The 18,210-nt window shown below is 42.3% G+C and overlaps 4 protein-coding genes across 4 annotated transcripts; all 4 read right to left on the bottom strand.

Annotated features, from left to right (window-relative positions):
• Positions 1-3,329: 3,329 nt before the first annotated feature.
• BCR41DRAFT_352024 (hypothetical protein) lies at positions 3,330-4,780 on the bottom strand. The gene has a single exon (XM_022023896.1). It carries the CDS (start codon positions 4,401-4,403, stop codon positions 3,642-3,644), a length of 762 nt encoding a protein of 253 aa, XP_021882040.1. The 5' UTR covers positions 4,404-4,780; the 3' UTR covers positions 3,330-3,641.
• Positions 4,781-7,901: 3,121 nt separating this feature from the next.
• BCR41DRAFT_352022 (cell division control/GTP binding protein) lies at positions 7,902-11,131 on the bottom strand. The gene is made up of 8 exons (XM_022023895.1): positions 10,960-11,131; positions 10,725-10,756; positions 10,278-10,398; positions 9,587-9,797; positions 9,235-9,487; positions 8,967-9,065; positions 8,167-8,774; positions 7,902-8,030 (listed from the first exon to the last, which is right to left on the bottom strand). The coding sequence occupies exons 1-7, from the start codon at positions 10,973-10,975 to the stop codon at positions 8,229-8,231; spliced, it is 1,278 nt and encodes a 425-aa protein (XP_021882039.1). The 5' UTR covers positions 10,976-11,131; the 3' UTR covers positions 7,902-8,030; positions 8,167-8,228.
• Positions 11,132-11,675: 544 nt separating this feature from the next.
• BCR41DRAFT_385928 (WD40-repeat-containing domain protein) lies at positions 11,676-14,109 on the bottom strand (the record flags this gene model as incomplete). The annotated part of the gene is made up of 9 exons (XM_022027733.1): positions 14,033-14,109; positions 13,792-13,875; positions 13,404-13,533; positions 13,125-13,287; positions 12,909-12,999; positions 12,674-12,801; positions 12,382-12,552; positions 11,956-12,138; positions 11,676-11,844 (listed from the first exon to the last, which is right to left on the bottom strand). The coding sequence occupies exons 1-9, from the start codon at positions 14,078-14,080 to the stop codon at positions 11,676-11,678; spliced, it is 1,167 nt and encodes a 388-aa protein (XP_021882038.1). The 5' UTR covers positions 14,081-14,109.
• A 370-nt stretch (positions 14,110-14,479) lies between these two features.
• BCR41DRAFT_421505 (WD40-repeat-containing domain protein) lies at positions 14,480-18,059 on the bottom strand (the record flags this gene model as incomplete). The annotated part of the gene is made up of 8 exons (XM_022030034.1): positions 17,798-18,059; positions 17,404-17,607; positions 17,105-17,258; positions 16,702-16,994; positions 16,208-16,613; positions 15,880-16,073; positions 15,376-15,747; positions 14,480-15,148 (listed from the first exon to the last, which is right to left on the bottom strand). The coding sequence occupies exons 1-8, from the start codon at positions 17,951-17,953 to the stop codon at positions 14,480-14,482; spliced, it is 2,448 nt and encodes an 815-aa protein (XP_021882037.1). The 5' UTR covers positions 17,954-18,059.
• Between the last annotated feature and the right edge of the window lie 151 nt (positions 18,060-18,210).

The raw sequence follows: 18,210 nt of genomic DNA, 5'->3' as shown, positions 1-18,210 counted from the left end.
GAAGGTATGTATTGATTATAGTCACCCGTCCTTGTAGAGAAAGCCCTCGCAGTCGCCATGTGGCTGTCGCTCTTCGAAGATCTGCTAGGATCTGGGTCTCTATGGTTGGCATATTATAGCCTTCCGCAGAAATGTAGATCCCTAGATGCTTGAATGGCTTTCCGTATTCCTCCCAGCTGTAGTCTGGTAGGCGGATGTAGTCGTGTGACCAGGTGTTGAGTGGGATTAATACTGTCTTGTCTTTGTTGACCTTGGCTCCAGATGCCTTCTCGTGAAGAGATAGCGCCCTTTGTACTATGGCTTCGTCACCTTTGGCCACCATCAGATTTGTATCGTCTGCGAAAGCGCATGCGATTGCATAACCATCTGGTGTTGGGATGCCTTGGGCTTTGAGCACATAAAAGTTGAGGAAAGGTTCAATAGCAAAGTTGAACAAGAGTGGTGCTAGTGGATCTCCTTGTCTTAGGCCTCGAGTGATCGAGAATGGCTGTGATAGCTCTCCGTTGACAATAAGCCGACTAGTTGGTTTGAGGTAGCAGCGCCCGATCCAGCGTCGTATCCTTGGTCCGAAGCCAAAGGCCTGTAGGGCCGCTCTGAGGTACTTCCATTCCACTCTATCATATGCTTTTTCCTGGTCAAGACTAAGAATCGCATAAGCTGGCAGGTCTGGTTTTCTCCTCCGAGACGGCGGATACTGTTGCTGTTGGTCAATATAATTGGCGTATTCAGCGCGTTGCGTGGGGGTTGTTTGGTGGTGAACATGCTTCATTGCAAGGTGTGTCTGAAAGACATTGTCATGGCCTTGTCGACCTTTGACGAATCCAGTCTGCCATTCTCCCAAGAGTTTGACAGCCACCCTGTTGATGCGTTCAGTCAGTGCTTTGGTAAAGATTTTGTAGTCGCAGTTGATCAGCGAGATTGGTCTGTAGTTCTGGGGGAGTGTCCTATCGCCTTTCTTGTGAAAGAGAGCGACAACTGAGCGTCCATGGGATGCAGGCAGTCGGGATCCCTCCGCTGTGGCTTCATTGAAGATCTGCGTAAGGATCGTAGAAAACAAGTCCAGAAATGCTTTGTAGAATTCAAAGGGTAGGCCATCCTCGCCTGGTGATTTACTGTTCGCACTCAGTTTCACTGCATTCTCAACCTCCGTCACTGTTAGATCAGAGTCGAGCATGTTTACATCCACGTCTTCTAATTTCCTAGTGAGTTCGCCCAAGAGTGTAGTTCGAGCGGTCGTGTCCGAACCCTGCGATGTGTAAATACCTTCCCAGTATGTCCTGACAGCTTCCTGGATATCCTCTTGCGAGGTAGCCGTGGTGCCGTCTGGTCGTCTGGCTGCTGGAATCAGTTTTTTCTTTTTCTTTTGGTTGAGTATGTTTGTAAAATATGGCGTAGCGACCTCTCCTTCCTCTAACCACTTTACTCTAGCGAGCGTAGCAGTCCTTTCCAGTTGAATCGATTCAAGCTCTACGCTTTCCGCGATGAGTCTGTCTCGTTTTTCGACCAGTCTGGTGTTGTAGGGGTCAGCGAGTATGCGTTCGTCATTTTGTCTGATTTTTCTGGCTATTGTGTGTCTCTTTTGAATTTGTTGTTTTCTAATTTTTGCACCATACTTCACCGACTCTGCTAGCATCGCCACCTTGGCTCTGTCCCAGAACTCGTGAGTTGGCTCTTCTGGAGAGTCTTCTCGTGAGCGTAGGAGAGAGGCCCACAGGTTGCGGATGATAGCATCGTACTCTGGGTCTCGTAGCAAGCGAGTGTCGAGGCTCTTGGTCTTCTCCCCTGAGGTTGAAGGCGCAATCGCTGACAGCTTACAATGGAGGACCTTGTGATCGCTTCGAATGGCTGGGCATGTCATAGCTCTAGGTGTATTAGAAATATCAAATAGAGGTTGGGTCATCAGAATAAAGTCAATACGTGTGAGAATCGCTTTATTTCCGTTTTTATGAACATGAGTGAATCGGCTCTCTAACGGAGTTTCGTCCTCGCCTAGTTCCGGGACTGGATCATATAGATTCAGAGGGATCAGGGCTTGTTCAAGTGATGGCCACAGGGTTTGGTTTCTTTGGGTTAGTAGATCAAGAGGAGGAGATCTATCAGTTTGGTCATTTGGATAAGCATTATAGTCACCAGCTAGTATCAAACGTGGGTGCTTGAGTTCGTTGGAGGGAAAGTTTGCAATAAACTCTGCTCTCTGTTCTCGGTTGGATGGGACGTAGATGCTCGCAAAGCGGTACTCTTCGTCTTCCATTTTGAAATCAGCAAAAATAATGCGTCCTTGTGAGAGGGTTGTAGTATTGTAGATTTTAATAGACTTGTTGTTGACAAGGATGGCACATTTGCCTGAGCAAAAGCCACCTCTGCCCCACTGGATCATCCAAGCATCACTGTCATCCTTCCCTGTAGAGTGTACTGGGTTGAATTCTTGTAAAGCTATCAGATCATATTTGCGGGTTTTTAGCCAACGGAACAAATTTGTACGTTTGTCTTGTTTTTGGATGCGATCACAATTAAATGTAGCCAGGGATATTTGCAGCATTGAGGATAAAATAGATTTGATATGAGACAATGACAAAAAGGCAAACTTAAAAAATTAAGGTTTTAATTTAATTTTTATCTCTTGACTTTTTATTGTCTCTGTCTCTACAAGACCATGTCCTCGGTCGGTTCTGCAGGATCATCCACTACCGGGGTAGAGGGATCCAGTTCCGCGACTGCCGCCAGGGCCGAGGGGCCCTCACCCTTGCTCGCGAGTTCTGCGAGGATTGCCATGGTCGAGGGGTCCTCTTCCATGCTCGCGGGGTCCCAATCCGATACATCCAAGGTGGATGGCTCGGTCTGAGGGGTTGGCTTGATCCTTTTCACCAGAGGCTCCGCAAGGGCATCTTCATCCTTTGGTAGAGTATCAGCTTCCTTCGTGGTCGCCTTTTCTTTGCCTTTTGAGCTCAGAGGTCTGGCGTTAGAAGTGCTAGGGGTTGCTATCTTTCTCGCTGGTGAGTTAAATAGCCGCCCCTTCTGCCGCTGGTTGCTCGTAGAGGATTCCGCGCTGCAAGAAGTGAACATCGGCTCTTTTGGGAGAGTAAACGTGAAGCTTCCGGATGTAGCGTTGGCTGCCACTGGGGCAGTTTTGCTTACTTCCTTGCTCGTTTGTTTACTCTCGAGCTTTTTGCCTGACTCCTTGGCCTTTTTCTGCGCCCGTTGCTTTTTCCTGTTCTTGCGAGAGTTAGACTCAGGCTTTGAACTAGAAGTAGCGGTGGCGTTACTAGAAGCTTTGGAGGGCGGCATACGTCTCTTCCTTCCCTGCGTTTGATAGCCATCTGGATCTAGGCGTGTTGTTGGTGCGGACGAGGTATTCGCCTGCGTTGTTGAAGTTGGTGGCCTTTTGTTGTTGTTGGTTGGGGGGGCCGTGGTGGTAGTAGTTGGAGACTTGACTACTACCCTTGGTGGTGCCTGGGTTGTCTCCTTGCCGTACCTAGGAGCTAGGATTGGCGTGAATAGTGGACGGATCTCCTCCAGGTATAGGGTCCGTGGTGTCCTGCACTCTGCTGTCAGGTGAGTAAGACTGCCACAGTTGTAGCAGAATTTTCCAGCTGTCTCCCAGGTGAAGACGGTGTTGAGGCCGAACAGCGAGGCTGCTCTGATCAACTCCGTATCCGGTTGAGTGCTGTCATGGAGAGCGAGGGTGAAGCTGATTTCACCATTTTTTGTTGACGAGCCGGGCTGAATAACTCCATATTCAATGTCGCGTACTGTCCCGTATGGTGCGTACAGCTTGTTGAGAGCTGTTTGAAGCGCCATCTCGTCGGCGTGTGGTCCCATAGTGGGGACCTGATCCTTTCCTCCAGCTTGTTCGTATAGCCTGTCCTGGAGGGGCATAGGAGAACATCTCCTACTGGCACTTTGGTGTTGAGGGCATGTGCGTATTTCTCTTCGTCGTCGAAGATAGCGCACATGCTGCCTTTGGAGGTTGAGATTTGAGCCGCGTCTACTGCGTTGTCGATGGCTACTTTGACAGCGATACGCATGTCTAGACGCGGAAGGGGGTAGGCAATCACTAGCCCCTTGAAGCCCGTTGGCGGGAGATGTTGGGTCTCGTCAAATGAGACCACCTTGAGGAGGTTCTTACCCTTTGCCCTATCTGCGTAGGAGAGAACGCGTGCTGTGACTGGGGATGGGGTTACTGGGGTTTGAACTTTCTTTTTGTTGTTGTTATTTCTATTTTTGGGTGCCGTGTTTAAGGTTTGTTGTTCTGGAGGGAGGGTGGATGGATTTGCATCCATCGGTGCAGATGTTGTAACCTCTGCATCCATCTCAAAATCACCCTGGGGATCTTGAGAAGCACTGACCATCTCCAGCTGGGCCTGATCCTTTCCGGGATCTGGCTGCACTGGGGGTGCAGTCATTGTAGAAATGTGAAAAACTTGTAGAGGGGTACTGATAGGAATGTGGAAAAGTACAGGGGAAGGGGAACTCTATGCAGGGATTTTAGAGTTTGTGAAGAATGCGGGCTCTACCATTTGAACTAGATCCCCTTATGGGCCAGATATCAACTGGGGCCTGGACTCCGATTTGCCAGAAGCTGTTGAAGATATCGTAGTACGTCTACTAGTGATCTCTGGAAACTAGTAGGTAAGTGATAAAAATCAAAGATTGGGCGAAAGCCTCGTAGATTTTGGATACGAATAGTGATCCTAATAAGTACTTTGAATAATTTGGCAAATGCTGCAAAATGGCATCGATGATAAGAAGAGAGATGTCATTTTTGCAGTGAAAGGAAAAGCTACTTAAATACTCTTTAAGAAGGTAGAAAAGACTTAACAGAATGTCAGCCATTTATATCTAGAATCAAATTAAGCGCCATCATGTGATATATATTCATTGTACACATGGTTAAGGGGTGTACTAGTCGTAATATATACCCAGGAGAATAGCTCAATAAGACGAAGCAGCAAAACATTGGCACGATGGCGAGCGGCCTCGTGGGTCCTCGTTACCAAATAATAATAATAATAATAATAATAATAATAATAATAATAATAATAATAATAATAATAATAATAATAATAATACAATTTTTTTTTCCCATCTTCCTTGTTTCCCTTTCCTTATTCTGCTAAACATCAATAGGTAAGGCGAGGGCAATACCATCTTATAATAATAATATACAACTCCTTGTACTTGCACATCGTTATCTCATTGAGCAAAATTAAAGACTTTAAAGACTTTAGTATCTTTAACCAACTTCTCCCCAGCATCGCATCTGTGTCTTTGCCTATCTGATGCATCCGTGCCATGTTCTCCTTAGTGTACCGCCTGACCATTCTTGAGAACAGTATTTTCTTTTTTTCTTTTTTTAAAAAAAAACTTCCGGATGCTCCACATGTAGTTCATTCATATGAGCTCTGTCAGCGGTAAAATAGTTCATTTGCGTTCTTAACGTCAACTGAACTAACACTAGGGTGGAAGGATGAAACAAATATAAAATCTACATGTGTGCCGTTTGATGCTGATTTTAGAGTTAGGCTTTTAAGGTTTGGTCGGGTGTTCTATAGGGAGAAGCAGTGCACTGAATGACAATCCCCCTCCATCGATCACTTGGAAGTCTGGTGCATGCTCCCACAGTGCCTTGGACTCTTGCCGATACTTGGGTGGCTCTTGCTGACCCCGGCTCTGACCTTGGCCTTGTTGTGGCTCCTTCGCTCTCTTGTTTTGCTGACACGTGCGTATCGAGTCGTCTGCGGCTAGTCATCGGATGTTCTACATGTGTATTGTCTCGAGATCCCCTTCCTTGACTGTCTGTTAGTCTTCCATTGAGAGAATGCCATGTATAGCGCTCACATTACTGCTCGAGCGGATGTAGGTCAGTAGAGAGAGTGCACTTAATGCAAGTAGAATATGAACAGCAGTAGCAGATTTTTTAAGATGTAATCCCTCAATTTTCTGTAAGTGTTTCATTATTTTACAGGAATTCCCATGGGCCATTTTCTGGACAGGCGGGACCCCGAGCAGGGCAGACGGAACCACAAAGAGATATGAGCAGTACAGACACTGCGCGAAACCAGGCATGCGGGCAGGTTGAGTCATCGAGTCACGGCGCCTCAGGATCAAGGTACTGAATTCTCGAGGTTCTGGACGTACGGAGCCATAGGACCCCAGATCCATGGCAAGCACAAGTCAGCTTTTTTTTTTTTTTTTTTTTTTAAAAAAAAAGAAACATTGGAAGCGGCCAATTAGAGAAAGGTGATCAATTAGAGAAAGGAGCACGGGCCCCATTTCACTGATACTCCATTCACTCACACGATCTCATCCCAAGTCTACTCATGCCACATCCTACATGACCTCGTGGGTCCTAGTTATCAAAAAAAAAAAAAAAAAATCTCTACTCACACCACCTTATCCTTCATCTTTGGACATCAGCCTCGCGTCGCGACAGGCGCTAGTTGTCGACGATGAAAAAAAGAAAAGCCAAACCTCAATCACGTAGTCCGAAAGACGAAAATCTTAGGGTCATCGATGACGGTTTAAAAGCATTGGGATATTCCGTTAGATATACTAAAATCGACTCACTAAGGATGTTCGCAACGCTTGGGAAGTTATGTGAAGCTCTCCCTAAAACTGCCATGGTTTCAACTCAACTGGGCCCAGAAGTTTGTCAATATCTAGTAGCAAATGGCGACTCGTGTGTTATATTAGAACGCGACAATTACCATCTAGTAAACTTGACAGATCCAGTGGACAAAATAAGAACGGTCGTGTCAAATATAATGCTACAACCAACAGGAGTACCGCCTTGCTTTATATGCAAAGATGATTCAGAACAACTAAGACTAGCTTGCTGGAAATGTCATGTATATGCATGCAGATCCTGCATCGAGACACGAACGGGGTTTAAATCAGCATTTCTGTGGCCGGATATACCACATTTGATATATAATTGCTTGTCATGCAGAGAGCCTTTGAAAGTAGCGCGCGTGTTCTCCAGTTCCGACGGTTCCAGCTCTGGTGGTCCCAGTCTCGACGGTCCCAGCTCTGGTGGTCCCAGTCTCGACGGTCCCAGCTCTGGTGGTCCCAGTCTCGACGGCTCCAGTCAAACTAGAGAAGGAGGAGGAGGAGGAGGGGCGGCACGGATGGACCACAGAGAGGACATAAGAAGAGATATGAAGGGCACACTATCCCCACATGAGGCTATCCTGTTATTCATACTCCTGTACTTTATCTTTTCCATATTCCCGTGGAGTTGGGGTTTTTTGGACCACCTCGCAACCCTTGGGGCTGGGATGCATTGAAAGACCTTTTTAGTTTAAAGATATAATAAAAACATTCAGATGCTTTATAATCTTGCATCATCCCCGAGACACTGCTTCGAATATGGTTTTTGCGATGGGAAGGTGCTTCAGACAATCCGCTACGACGGCGCTGACTAGGGCGTTCATCCTGTTCAGAGCTTGCACAAGGCTTGTAAGGTTAGTATATACAAATCGGAGGCGTCATCAATATTTAATGTAAAAGATTTCCAAGGACACAGGATGGAGGTTGATTTTTTAATACTACTACTACTACTACTACTACTTCTACTACTACTACTACTACTACTACTACTACTACTACTAATAATAATAATAATAATAATAATAATAATAATAATAATAATAATAATAATAATAATAATAATAATAATAATAGTAATAATACGATTGTAATGATCGAAAGACAAACACACTTTCTGTCAAAATGTGGCGGATTCAGACTAAGATGGCTGTCAAAGCAAGAAAATAATTTAAAAGTGATAATCATAAAGGTTCAAATAACGAAGCAATGTTCTCTCTTTCTCTCTTTTCTTTTTTCTTTCTTTATTTTATTGGGAGAGTAAGTATGGTATTAAAAATTAGAGAAGGTAAGTGGTTTAGAATGTGAGTTGGAGGGCTAGACGAACATTATCTAAAAAAAAAAAAATGACATCCCGCCTTTTATGCCGCTGCTGTAGTTGCGATATTTGATTGAGGTATACGTTGCGTTGAGAAAATGGAAGGCTATCGTGTATATAGGAAAAAAAAAAAAAAAAAAAGATTAGTCGAATGGAACGTTTGGGGCTTTATTATTAATATTTTTTTTTTATTTTTATAAAGCATGCCATTTTGCGCCTTTAGAACTTCAAAACACACATACCATTCCTAGTTCCAGAGACTTGATGAGACAGTGAGTGCTATGTTGGACTTTTTTCTTTTTTTTTACTTTCCAGCAAAGCCAAAGCCCTTCTTCTTGGTTTTTTCTGGAGTGATAGGACGACCCTGTTCGATCCTCCTCTTCTTTTCTTCGAGATCTAGACGCTGCTTCTCGAGTGCGTCCTTCATCTCTTTGTGTTTGGCGTAGAGCTCGGCCTCTGACTGTGTCAATTTGGCCTCCTTCTCTTGGACCTTCTGTTGGAAGACATGCTTCATGTCTTGCTCCATCTTTATCAATTTGGCTTCGTGCATTGCACGCTCCTCTTCTAATTTGGCAACGGGATCAATCTCCTTGAAGACAGAGTTGTCTTGCTGGTAGCCCATGGCGAGGAGTTTCTCTGTGCGGTAGTTCTCATAATGGATATCGTTTGTGAACTCCTTGAGTTCCTCCATGTGAGTACGGATCAGCATCTGGCGCAACTTTACGAAATCGCAGTGGTCCTCATTATCGACCTCAATGACGCCCCAGGGGTACTTACGGCCACGGACATGGCGACCATCAGGGGTCTCGATAGCTTTATCTGAACCAACAATGGCGAATGGGATTTTGCTCTATAAACCGAAAGAAAAGAAGAAAAGGAAGAAAAGAAAAGAAAAGAAAAGAAAAGAAAAGAAAAGAAAAGAAAAGAAAAGAAAAGAAAAGAAAAAAACTTAACATAATTGTACAAAAAAAAAAAAAAAAAAAAAAGGTTACAGAAGCCTTAAAGAAGCCCGAGATCCCATTTTATGGATATTAGACATTACCATGACATCCTTAGTCTCATTGATAGTTTCAATGTCATCAGAATCATAGTGCTGGGCATGATAGATCTTAATGTCATGGTGAGCAATGTCCAAGAGAATCTAAATAGTAAATAAATGAATAGGTAATATGAGAATGTTTAACATGTCTTTCTGACTACAGAAAAAGATAATAAAAAAAAAAAAAATAAAAAAAAAAAGTGCTAAATGTTGCCATGTAAGTTTGATATGTATATGCGATAGTGCTTAATAAATGGCAGAATGGACTTACTCTCTCCTTGAAGGCAGCGATTTCTTCATGGGTCATGGTGTCACTCTTGGCAATGACGGGGATCAAGTTGACCTTGTTGTGCAATCTCTTCATGAATTCAATGTCCAGAGCCTTGAGAGAGTGGCCAGTGGGGGCGATGAAGTATAGACATGCGTTAACACGGGTGTCGGTGATCTTGCTGCGGTTGACACGGTTCTCCTGCTCAAGGTAGGCATCAAATCGGCCTTCGATTGTCTTTAGGATGGGTTTCCAACTAATGATTGTATAAAGGGGGGGGGTTCATGCGTGAGAAAAGCGGAGTGTTCCTTTCATTCATGACTGAGATTCTAACACTATCCTTCAATTGGCTAACCTGTCCTCGTTGTTGATAAAGTCACCGAAACCGGGAGTGTCGACGACGTTGAGCTTCAGACGAACGCCATTCTCCTCAATATCGGTACTGAAAAGTTGGATACCAACAGTCTTTGGGCTCTCTTCCGTAAGAGGGGCGTACTCCTTTGGAGGATACAATGGGGCGTTGAACAAAGTGTTGACCAAAGTCGATTTGCCGAGACCAGACTCACCTAGAGTTCAGTCCCAATTGTGATCAAGAACAAGAAAGAAAAAAAAAAAAAAAAAAAGAAAGATGAGCAATAGGAATACTAAGCAACAGCCAAGAGTGAGATGATGGCCACGCAACAGGCAATCTGTAAGGATGGTATTGTAGTGCTGTAGATAGACCAAGGTGGAGTCTTTTATCCGGTGCAATGAATGGGTTCCCTCAGTGTGATTCAAATAGGCGACTGGTATTTTATGTAATGGTGTAAAAATAAAAAAGTCTGCGAGCCCATCTCTCAAATACGAGAGAGACAGAGAGAGAGAGAAAAAATAAAGGAGCAGGAGCCAAATAAGCGCAACCCAGACATGTAAACATATAACGAGCAGAGCCAAGCTCCATTACAGAGATTGTAAGAAAGAACCAACGGTGAGAGAGAGAGCAGGGCAGGGCAGGGTAGGAAAAAGTGGGAGAGGGAGAAAGAGAGAGTAGATGATAGAGATCTTACCAACGACCATGATTGTGAAGTTGAAGCCCTTCTTGACGGACTTGCGGTGGACCTGGTTTGGCAAGTTGGCGAAACCAACATAGCCCTGCAACTTTTTGCGAAGAGCGCCATTGATCGCGGCCTAAAAAAAAAAAATAATAAATGGGTAATGGTATACAGATTTGATGTTAGAGCGTGGTCTTTTCTGCACTGTCTCTTGACCCCTCCGCCCAGACTCAGGCACGGTCAGCATGGAAAAAAAAAGAAAAAAAAAAAAAAAGAGTTCCCAGCCCAAGATCTTTTTCTTTTGTTTAATTAATATAACCCGTTGAATGGATGGCACAATCCCATGGATCGTCACTGTAGATTTGCTTTGTGCTTTAATAGGATGCAATGTAGACTTGAAAGGTATGCAGGTAATGAATAAGCAATACAGGCCTAGGAGAGATATGCAATCAAAGAACATACCTTGTTGGATGATGGAGGAGAGATGGGGTTTGCTAAAAGTTGAAAGAAAGACAGGAAGAAGGAAGAGGACAATTGAGAGAGAGAGAGAGAGAGAGAGAGAGAGAGGGAGAGAGAGAGAGAGAGGGAGAGAGAGAGAAAGAGGAAGGAAGAGGGGGGAATGTTTAGTATAGGGTGTGCAGAAGAGTTAACAAGGACTTTTAAATAAAAATAAAGAAATAAAAAAGGATCATCCTACCAATGTCAGTGGCCATGGTGAATGAAGGCTGTGAAGTGATGGCAAAGTGAGAGAGAGAGAGAGAGAGAAGGAGAGGGATATGAGAGTATGGAGAAGAAGAAAAGAGGAAAGAGGAAAGAGGAAAAGGAAGAGGAAAAGGAAGAGGAAAAGGAAAAGGAAAAGGAAAAGGGAAGGAGAGATGGGACTACAGTTGGAATGGAATGTAAGCAACAGATGAAATACTTTTTTGTTTTTGCAAGAATAAAAAAGACAGAAAAGTAATAATTTAGTTGCTCTAATTTTATTTTTATTTATTTATTGATTTATTTATTCTTAATTGCATTTGCAATTGGTTTGGTTACACTGGACCACGTTATGAAAAACCATCTTGTCCTGTTGAGAGCATTGGTCCATCTTTGTTTAAAAAGAACAATGCATGGCCCATCCATGGCCTTTTTGAGTTGTATATCCATCTAAATTCAACAAGACTTCTTGTCTTGTCCTGCATATCGCAATATATACATGTGCCATACATCTGCCATACATCTGCCATACATATATACATACCAATCATCCTATCCCCCCCCCTCTTCCCCTTGCAACCCAACAACTTTTTTCATTTTTCCTAACGGATACAAGGATGGGGATGCTGCAAATCCTGAGATACTGGGAATGCTAGAATCCTAGGTCTGTATTCTTTATTCTCTAATTTTTTTTTTTTTTTTTTTTTTTTTTTTTCAGTGCATAATGATCTTGAACTTCTCTTCACTTGGGACCTGATTCATCACCGCTCGTCCATCATACGACAATGATAGAAATAACCATGGATCCACGCCACTCCATGCTACCTGATACACAGAGTCCTCATGCTGGTCAAATGCCTGCACCAGTCCATCTGTTGGTGCACTATTTGTTCATTTTATCAACAAGTAAAAAGTAAAAAAAGTTTATACGTCAGCATCAGCATGTATATTGAATAGAAGAGTGAAGAATAAAATCCATTTCGATTTGACTTACTCCTGTGCTTCGTTCTCCGCCATGTCACTATCCTGGTCCTGTTGTTCCGCATCCTCTGTGTCCCCATACGCATAATCAGCACCTGTTGAAATCGATACAATGCTCTGCAGATTCACCTGGCAATCCGAGCTGGATGTGAGCACTAATTGATCATGAAACTTGTTGTACGCTACTGACCACACCCTATCCGAATTGAAACGAGCCAAAGGAGCCCCAATTGTCCACATAGAAAGAGTAAAGAAAAAAAAAAAAAAAAAAAAAAAAAAAAAAAAAGAGGTCAACAGAGCCGCATCAAATTCTTTTGGCTCAACGCTCAAGATGAAAAGCACGAGCCATGGTATCAGGATTCTGCTCGTCCCTTGAGCAGGAATGGGAAATACATTCTTTTTTTTTTTTTTTTTTTTTTTTTTTTTTTTTTTTTCATACCAATGGGTGTGATCCTGTATAACCATAAGAGGTCCTGCAGTCGGATTCCGTACATCCCATATCCTGACTTTACAGTCATCTCCACCCGTTGCGATTTGGAAAGGTCTGTTGGGATTATAATCAATACAAAGGAGGAGTGCCGGTTGGGAGTCTTTGATGGTGAATGTAGGCCTAGGAAAGCGATAAGGAAAAAAAAAAAAAAAAAAAAAAAAAAAAAAACGTTCGTTCCTCATCAGCTTCCTAGAGGTGTCCTAGCAATAGGGCAAAGATGTTTTGTGGGTAGGGCACTTACTTTAGAGAACTCAAATTCCAGCCTTGAATAGACCGGCCATATATAGCTACAACCTCTTGAGCATGGGGGTTCATAACTGCACTTGTGAACTTGAACTTTTTATCTGGTGAATCGATCGATCCAGTCAACTAAGTATATACATATAGACATATAAAAAGGGTAGAGTTATAGCTTGACCTGGCAGCGGGGAAAGTTTTTTTTTTTTTGTTTAAAAGAAAAAAAAGCATGGCTATACTTTGGCTGTGCCTTGTTTGATATCAATGTCCCATATACAAATCCGCCAGTCTTCTACAGAGATGACTTCAGTATTGTCTTGCCAAATAACTCTAGAAAAGTATAAAAAAAAAAAAAACATTGCAGGCGCGTCAACAGTCAGCGGCCCATGGCCATGCCAACACAGACAAGAGGAATCTTTTTTTTTTCCGCAACCCCATTGACATTTTCCCCTTACTTCTTGACTATTCCATCTCCCACATCGAGGCTCAATACATGCTCCAGTTCTCCTCTCAGTTGATGATGATGTGGTCTCTCAGGATCGGTCTCCTCAGTGTTCTGTTCTTCGTATTTCATCCTCCAAAGGGAGGCCTTACTCTGTATTTTCTTTCCATCAACAACTATTAACCATTACCGAATAATAATAATAATAATAATAAAACTTCCAGGTTAGGCAAGCTGGACTTTGATATTTGGGATTCATTCTACCATAGGATAGCAACAGGAAGCTCCTTACCTTGCTTGTAACAAGTGAAAAACAAATCTGGATCTTCTTTCGATGCTGCAATATCCCAAATCTCATGAGGATGATCAAATATCGTAGTGTTGATTTCAAACATGTCTTCGTCAAACGTCAAAAGATGAACCTAAAAGAAGCCGAGCAGGAATGTGAATGCTTTCTTTTTCTTTTCTTTTCTTTTCTTTTCTTTTCTTTTTATTGTTTTTTGCTCTGTTGATGAAATATCATCTGAAGCAAGTCTTCTTTCACTTCAATATTCAATAGATGCCATTAACCAGAACTCATGAACGTTGTCGAATTCGATACACCTGATTCTATTCTATTTTATTTTATTTTATTGTTTTTTTTTTTTTTTTTTTTTTTTTTTGAGGTCAAACGTTTTTACCTCATTCGGTCTCAAGAGTTCCTGAGTGCCAATGATGAATCTACTTTTGCCATCCTTCGACTTGATGGCTGACAGGCAACGTGTCTAATAACATTGTTATCACAAAAAAGACGTCGACTTGAGTTTGTCAGATAAACAAGGTGTTCCTATTGGTTATTTCTTTTTTTTTTTTTTTTTGTTTGTTTGTCTTGTTGCAGACTGCTAGCCAGTATCCTCTTGATGCAGGGCAATGTGTCTGTACCTGATGCCGAAGTCCATAGGCACAAGACCGATGTTCTGTTGTTTCCATGGAGAGAAATGTCCTACTAGAGGTAAATGCATCGTGCAGTGCATGTGTTCCTTGTCCAATTGCCTTTCGAGGATAAGGTTCGTTGCACAAAGCGTGGCTTTTTTTTTTTTTTTTTTTTTTTTTTTCATTTCTGCCCTGAATTTGATCCGCAAAAGATCTTTGTTTGACCTTGATAAAAACATTGTAATAGAATTCATCCTTTGACGGTAAATGCGTTTTGTTTATTTTAAATGCCATGAAAGAAGTAAAGGAGTAAAAGTAAATATGAGGGAATATGGATCTAAAGTAAAAGAGGAATAAAAAAGAAAAGAATACGAAATACAATCTGACAAGGAAACAAAAAAAAAAAAAAAAAAAAGAAAACGTAACATCTTTGATTCTTTTTTTTTTTTTTTTTTTTTATGTACCGTAGCTGGCGCGGTAATAGCTTGGTGGCAAGCTCGACAAGATTTTGATGAACGGGAGTTCAACCACAACCAGAGAATTGTCTTCTACAAAGTCTACAAACATCAGAGGTTGGAACTTGTGCAGCAACTGAAAGTTAATGTCCTCTGTCTTTTCCTCTTCAGTCGAATTTGTGGAGGCAGCATACACTTTACGCGCCTTTTTGCCCTCTAATACCACCACAGCGTTCCCAGACTCGAGCTCGGGCATTGGAACGATGCCCAAATCTGCATACTTTTTCATCCTACGTTCCCGTTGTTGCTTCCGCAGTTGATCCTGTGCCCTATCCACCCGTTTCCTTTTACCGACATTCAAAATAGCATTGCGATCACCAACACCTTGCTCCAGATCCACATGGCAGATATAGTTGGCGCCCCAAACGAGCAACGTGTTTTTACGAGCGGGATTGAAGGCGATCCCTTGGATCTTGTCTTTGAGACCAAGGAATTTAGTTGGGAACTGTTTATCCGAAGAAAATTCACGAGACCAATCCGTGAGGCGACGTGTTTCAATATTGAAGAGATAAAAGACATTACTGGCCGTGGGGATGACCAGGGTGGGTGAGTATGGGTGAAACTGAAGAGCTGTAATAGGGGCGTCGAAAACTGGAAGGGTTGCATGATGCTATGTAAACAGAGGAGCGATCGGGAATCGGAAAAAATCAATCAATCAATAAAAACAAAAAGTAAAAAACTAACACTGTTGTAATTCAGCTGTGCAAACAAGCAAGCAACAACAACAACAACAACAACAACAACAGAAATAAAAAATAAAAAATAAAAAATAAAAAATAAAAAATAAAAAATAAAAAATAAAAAAAAATAAAAATACTGCAATCCAGTAATCCATACCTGAAGTGTGTCAAGATTGAAGACAAAGATCCTGTTTTTGAGATCGCCAGTAGCCAACCATTGTCCATCAGCAGAGACAGACATTAAAATAACAGTCTCGACTTGATCATGCTCTCCAGTAATATCTTCTTCATCAACATCCATAGACTCTAGATCCTTTCCGTCTGTGCCTCTATGCTGACCAAATCTGCGCAAAATATCAAACTTCCCACTTTCCCATTGAGAAATGTCAACGACAACGACATTTGAATCTGTAGACGCAACGACAAGACGAGTGCTATCAGGGGTGAATGCCAGATAGTGTGCTCCAGTTCCACGAACACCTGGGAATGACCTTTGTTTCCTGACCATTAGCTTGCCAGGATGTGAGGGCTGAAGTTAAAGCAAATACACGAGTTGATTAATACCAAAATTTTTAAAAAAAAAATTCAGGCCACCTAAAGAGCTCCACCTTTTTTTTTTTTTTTTTTTTTTTTTTTAGACAGGATTATCTTGTAACCTTACATGTTCATCAACTCGAAAGAGCTTGATTTCCTCGACATCGGCAACAGCGATCCAATGACCATCTTCTGATAGTGCAGAGGCTGTGAGGTTGCGATCATCCTTAAAAGTCATCTCAAGCATCGCCTGCTGGGGCTCAATCAAGTCCATATGTGCTCCAATTTCAATTTCTGAGAATGGCAGAACAGCAGCAGCAGCTTGAAGCGTTGAGCAATAACAAGGAAAAAAAAAAAAAAAAAAAAAAAAAAAAAATTAGTTAAAGGGGCCTTTAGCAAAATACAAAACGTTTTCCTGCCTCGGATTATAGTAATGATATTTTGCCTTTGCTTACATTTTCCAAGACGCCAGACTTTGACACCACGCTCCTGCCTGCAAAGAAGAAGACGTTTGCTCTTACTGAAAGAAACAACAGGCCTTTGGGGGACATACGTCAATCGACGTTGGTTGTTCTCAAGGAACTGAGCAGCTGAGCAAACGACCATTGTTACGTCCACCCCTCCAGAAACCAGTGCATCAACATTCCTGCTTTCATCCAAAGCCAATGCGCGGACATCGTGTGAATGGAACCGCCTTGATCCAGTAAGGATCCATTTTGTAACCATCTCTGTTTTACCAGTGACTGATCCGTTCTTTCCATTCTTTCCATTCTTTCCTGTCATCTTTGGTGCAGGCTGTTCTACAAAGCGGTACTGATTGCACTTGCGATCGACTCCTGCTGAAAATACAGAGGTAGCATCCTTTTTTTTTTAAAGAGTGTTTAAGAATTAGTTTCGAAAAAGTGTAGTATGTAGTAGACTTCAAGTTGACAAGATTTCATTGGCATACTTTTCCAACAGCAAGGCAGAGAACATCGGCACCATGGGCATTGAAAGACTGGATCATGGTTGTATTTGATCCATCCCAGAATTTGACATGCCCCAAGGAATCGCCACTGACGATGACGCCGTTGGATAAGACCTTGACGGACCACACGAGGGTGTCCTCACCAGAAACACGATCAACAGTCATGCGCGACACAACACGTCCAGCCTCAACGTCCCATTTATATATACTGCTATTTGCGGACCCAGTGACCATGTGCTTATCATCCTGTGACCATGCTAATGACAAGATCCTAGCTATAAATCCGATCGGGTGGGTGCTGTAGCATTAGCGATGGATAAAAGGTAACTCGCGAAACAACAATGTAGATATACACAGTTCATTTTGAATGTGTGAATGAACGTACTCTTTTGCTTGTCGAATGATCTGATAAACGCCAGCTCTCCGTCTGCAATGTCAAAAAGACGAACGCAACCATCTTCGCATCCCACAGCTAGGATAGTGTTTGCATGGTTGGTGGCCATACACCAAACAGCGCCTCCATGAGAATCGACCGATCGCTATTTCCATTATAAGGTTTTGATCCTTTAGTTTGGAGAGTCTTTCTTTTACGAGACGACTGCCTTTTAGAGTACTTTGATCCATTTGGCGTCTCCCTTGTTTTTCTTTTTTCTTTTTTCTTTTTCATTTTTACTCCTCCTTTACCTTCGGTTTCAAAGTTGTCAGATCCCATTCAGTGACAACAGCATTCAATCCAGCTGAAAAGAGTCTAGGAGGTGTCTTGATTAACTTCTTGATGGCAGCCTGCTTCTCCCTTTCAGAATCCCAAAAATCTTCGTCTTCAGTCAATATCGTTTGATGGGCCCAAGCAAGAGCCTCTACAGATGTATTTTTGCCTCCAGGAATAACCTGAATATAAGATAGGAGACCATAATAGATCGATCAGTTTTTTTTTTTTTATTTGTTCGTTGTATATCAAGTAGTCGTTGAGAATGAACGCTTTTAGACTGAGTAAGTTATACGATGATCTTTTATATTTTTTAAAAGAAAAGAAAAGAAATGAATGATAATGAGGAGAATGGAATAAGCGTTTGTTTACCTTTTCCAAGGTCCACTCGTGCTTTGGGTTCCAGACTTCGATATCTCCATTGGCCCGTCCACAAGCAAGGATAGGTCTAGTAGTGTTGGGTGCAAATGAAAGGGCATTGATGGCGGAGGGGATGTAGTCGACGAATCGACACCTGTGAACTTCCATGGCTTGTTCAAATAGAGCAGAAGCAACGGAAGGATAGATGTATTAATGAAAGAACCAAAAAAATAAAAATAAAAAGAAGGTCAACATGCCCTTAGAAAGCCATGAGTTCTTTTTTTTTTTTTTTTTTTTTTTTTTTTTTTTACAAAGGTCTAAAAACATAAACATACTCACGTGCATGAAGCAAATCGATAGTCACGTCTTTTTGCTTGGCTAATTGCTTAACTGTTCCAACGATTTTCACTCCAGACCGTTCATTT

Source organism: Lobosporangium transversale, assembly GCF_002105155.1.
Source record: "Lobosporangium transversale strain NRRL 3116 chromosome Unknown BCR41scaffold_15, whole genome shotgun sequence".
Taxonomy (NCBI): domain Eukaryota; kingdom Fungi; phylum Mortierellomycota; class Mortierellomycetes; order Mortierellales; family Mortierellaceae; genus Lobosporangium; species Lobosporangium transversale.
This window is presented reverse-complemented; position numbering and strand designations above follow the sequence as displayed.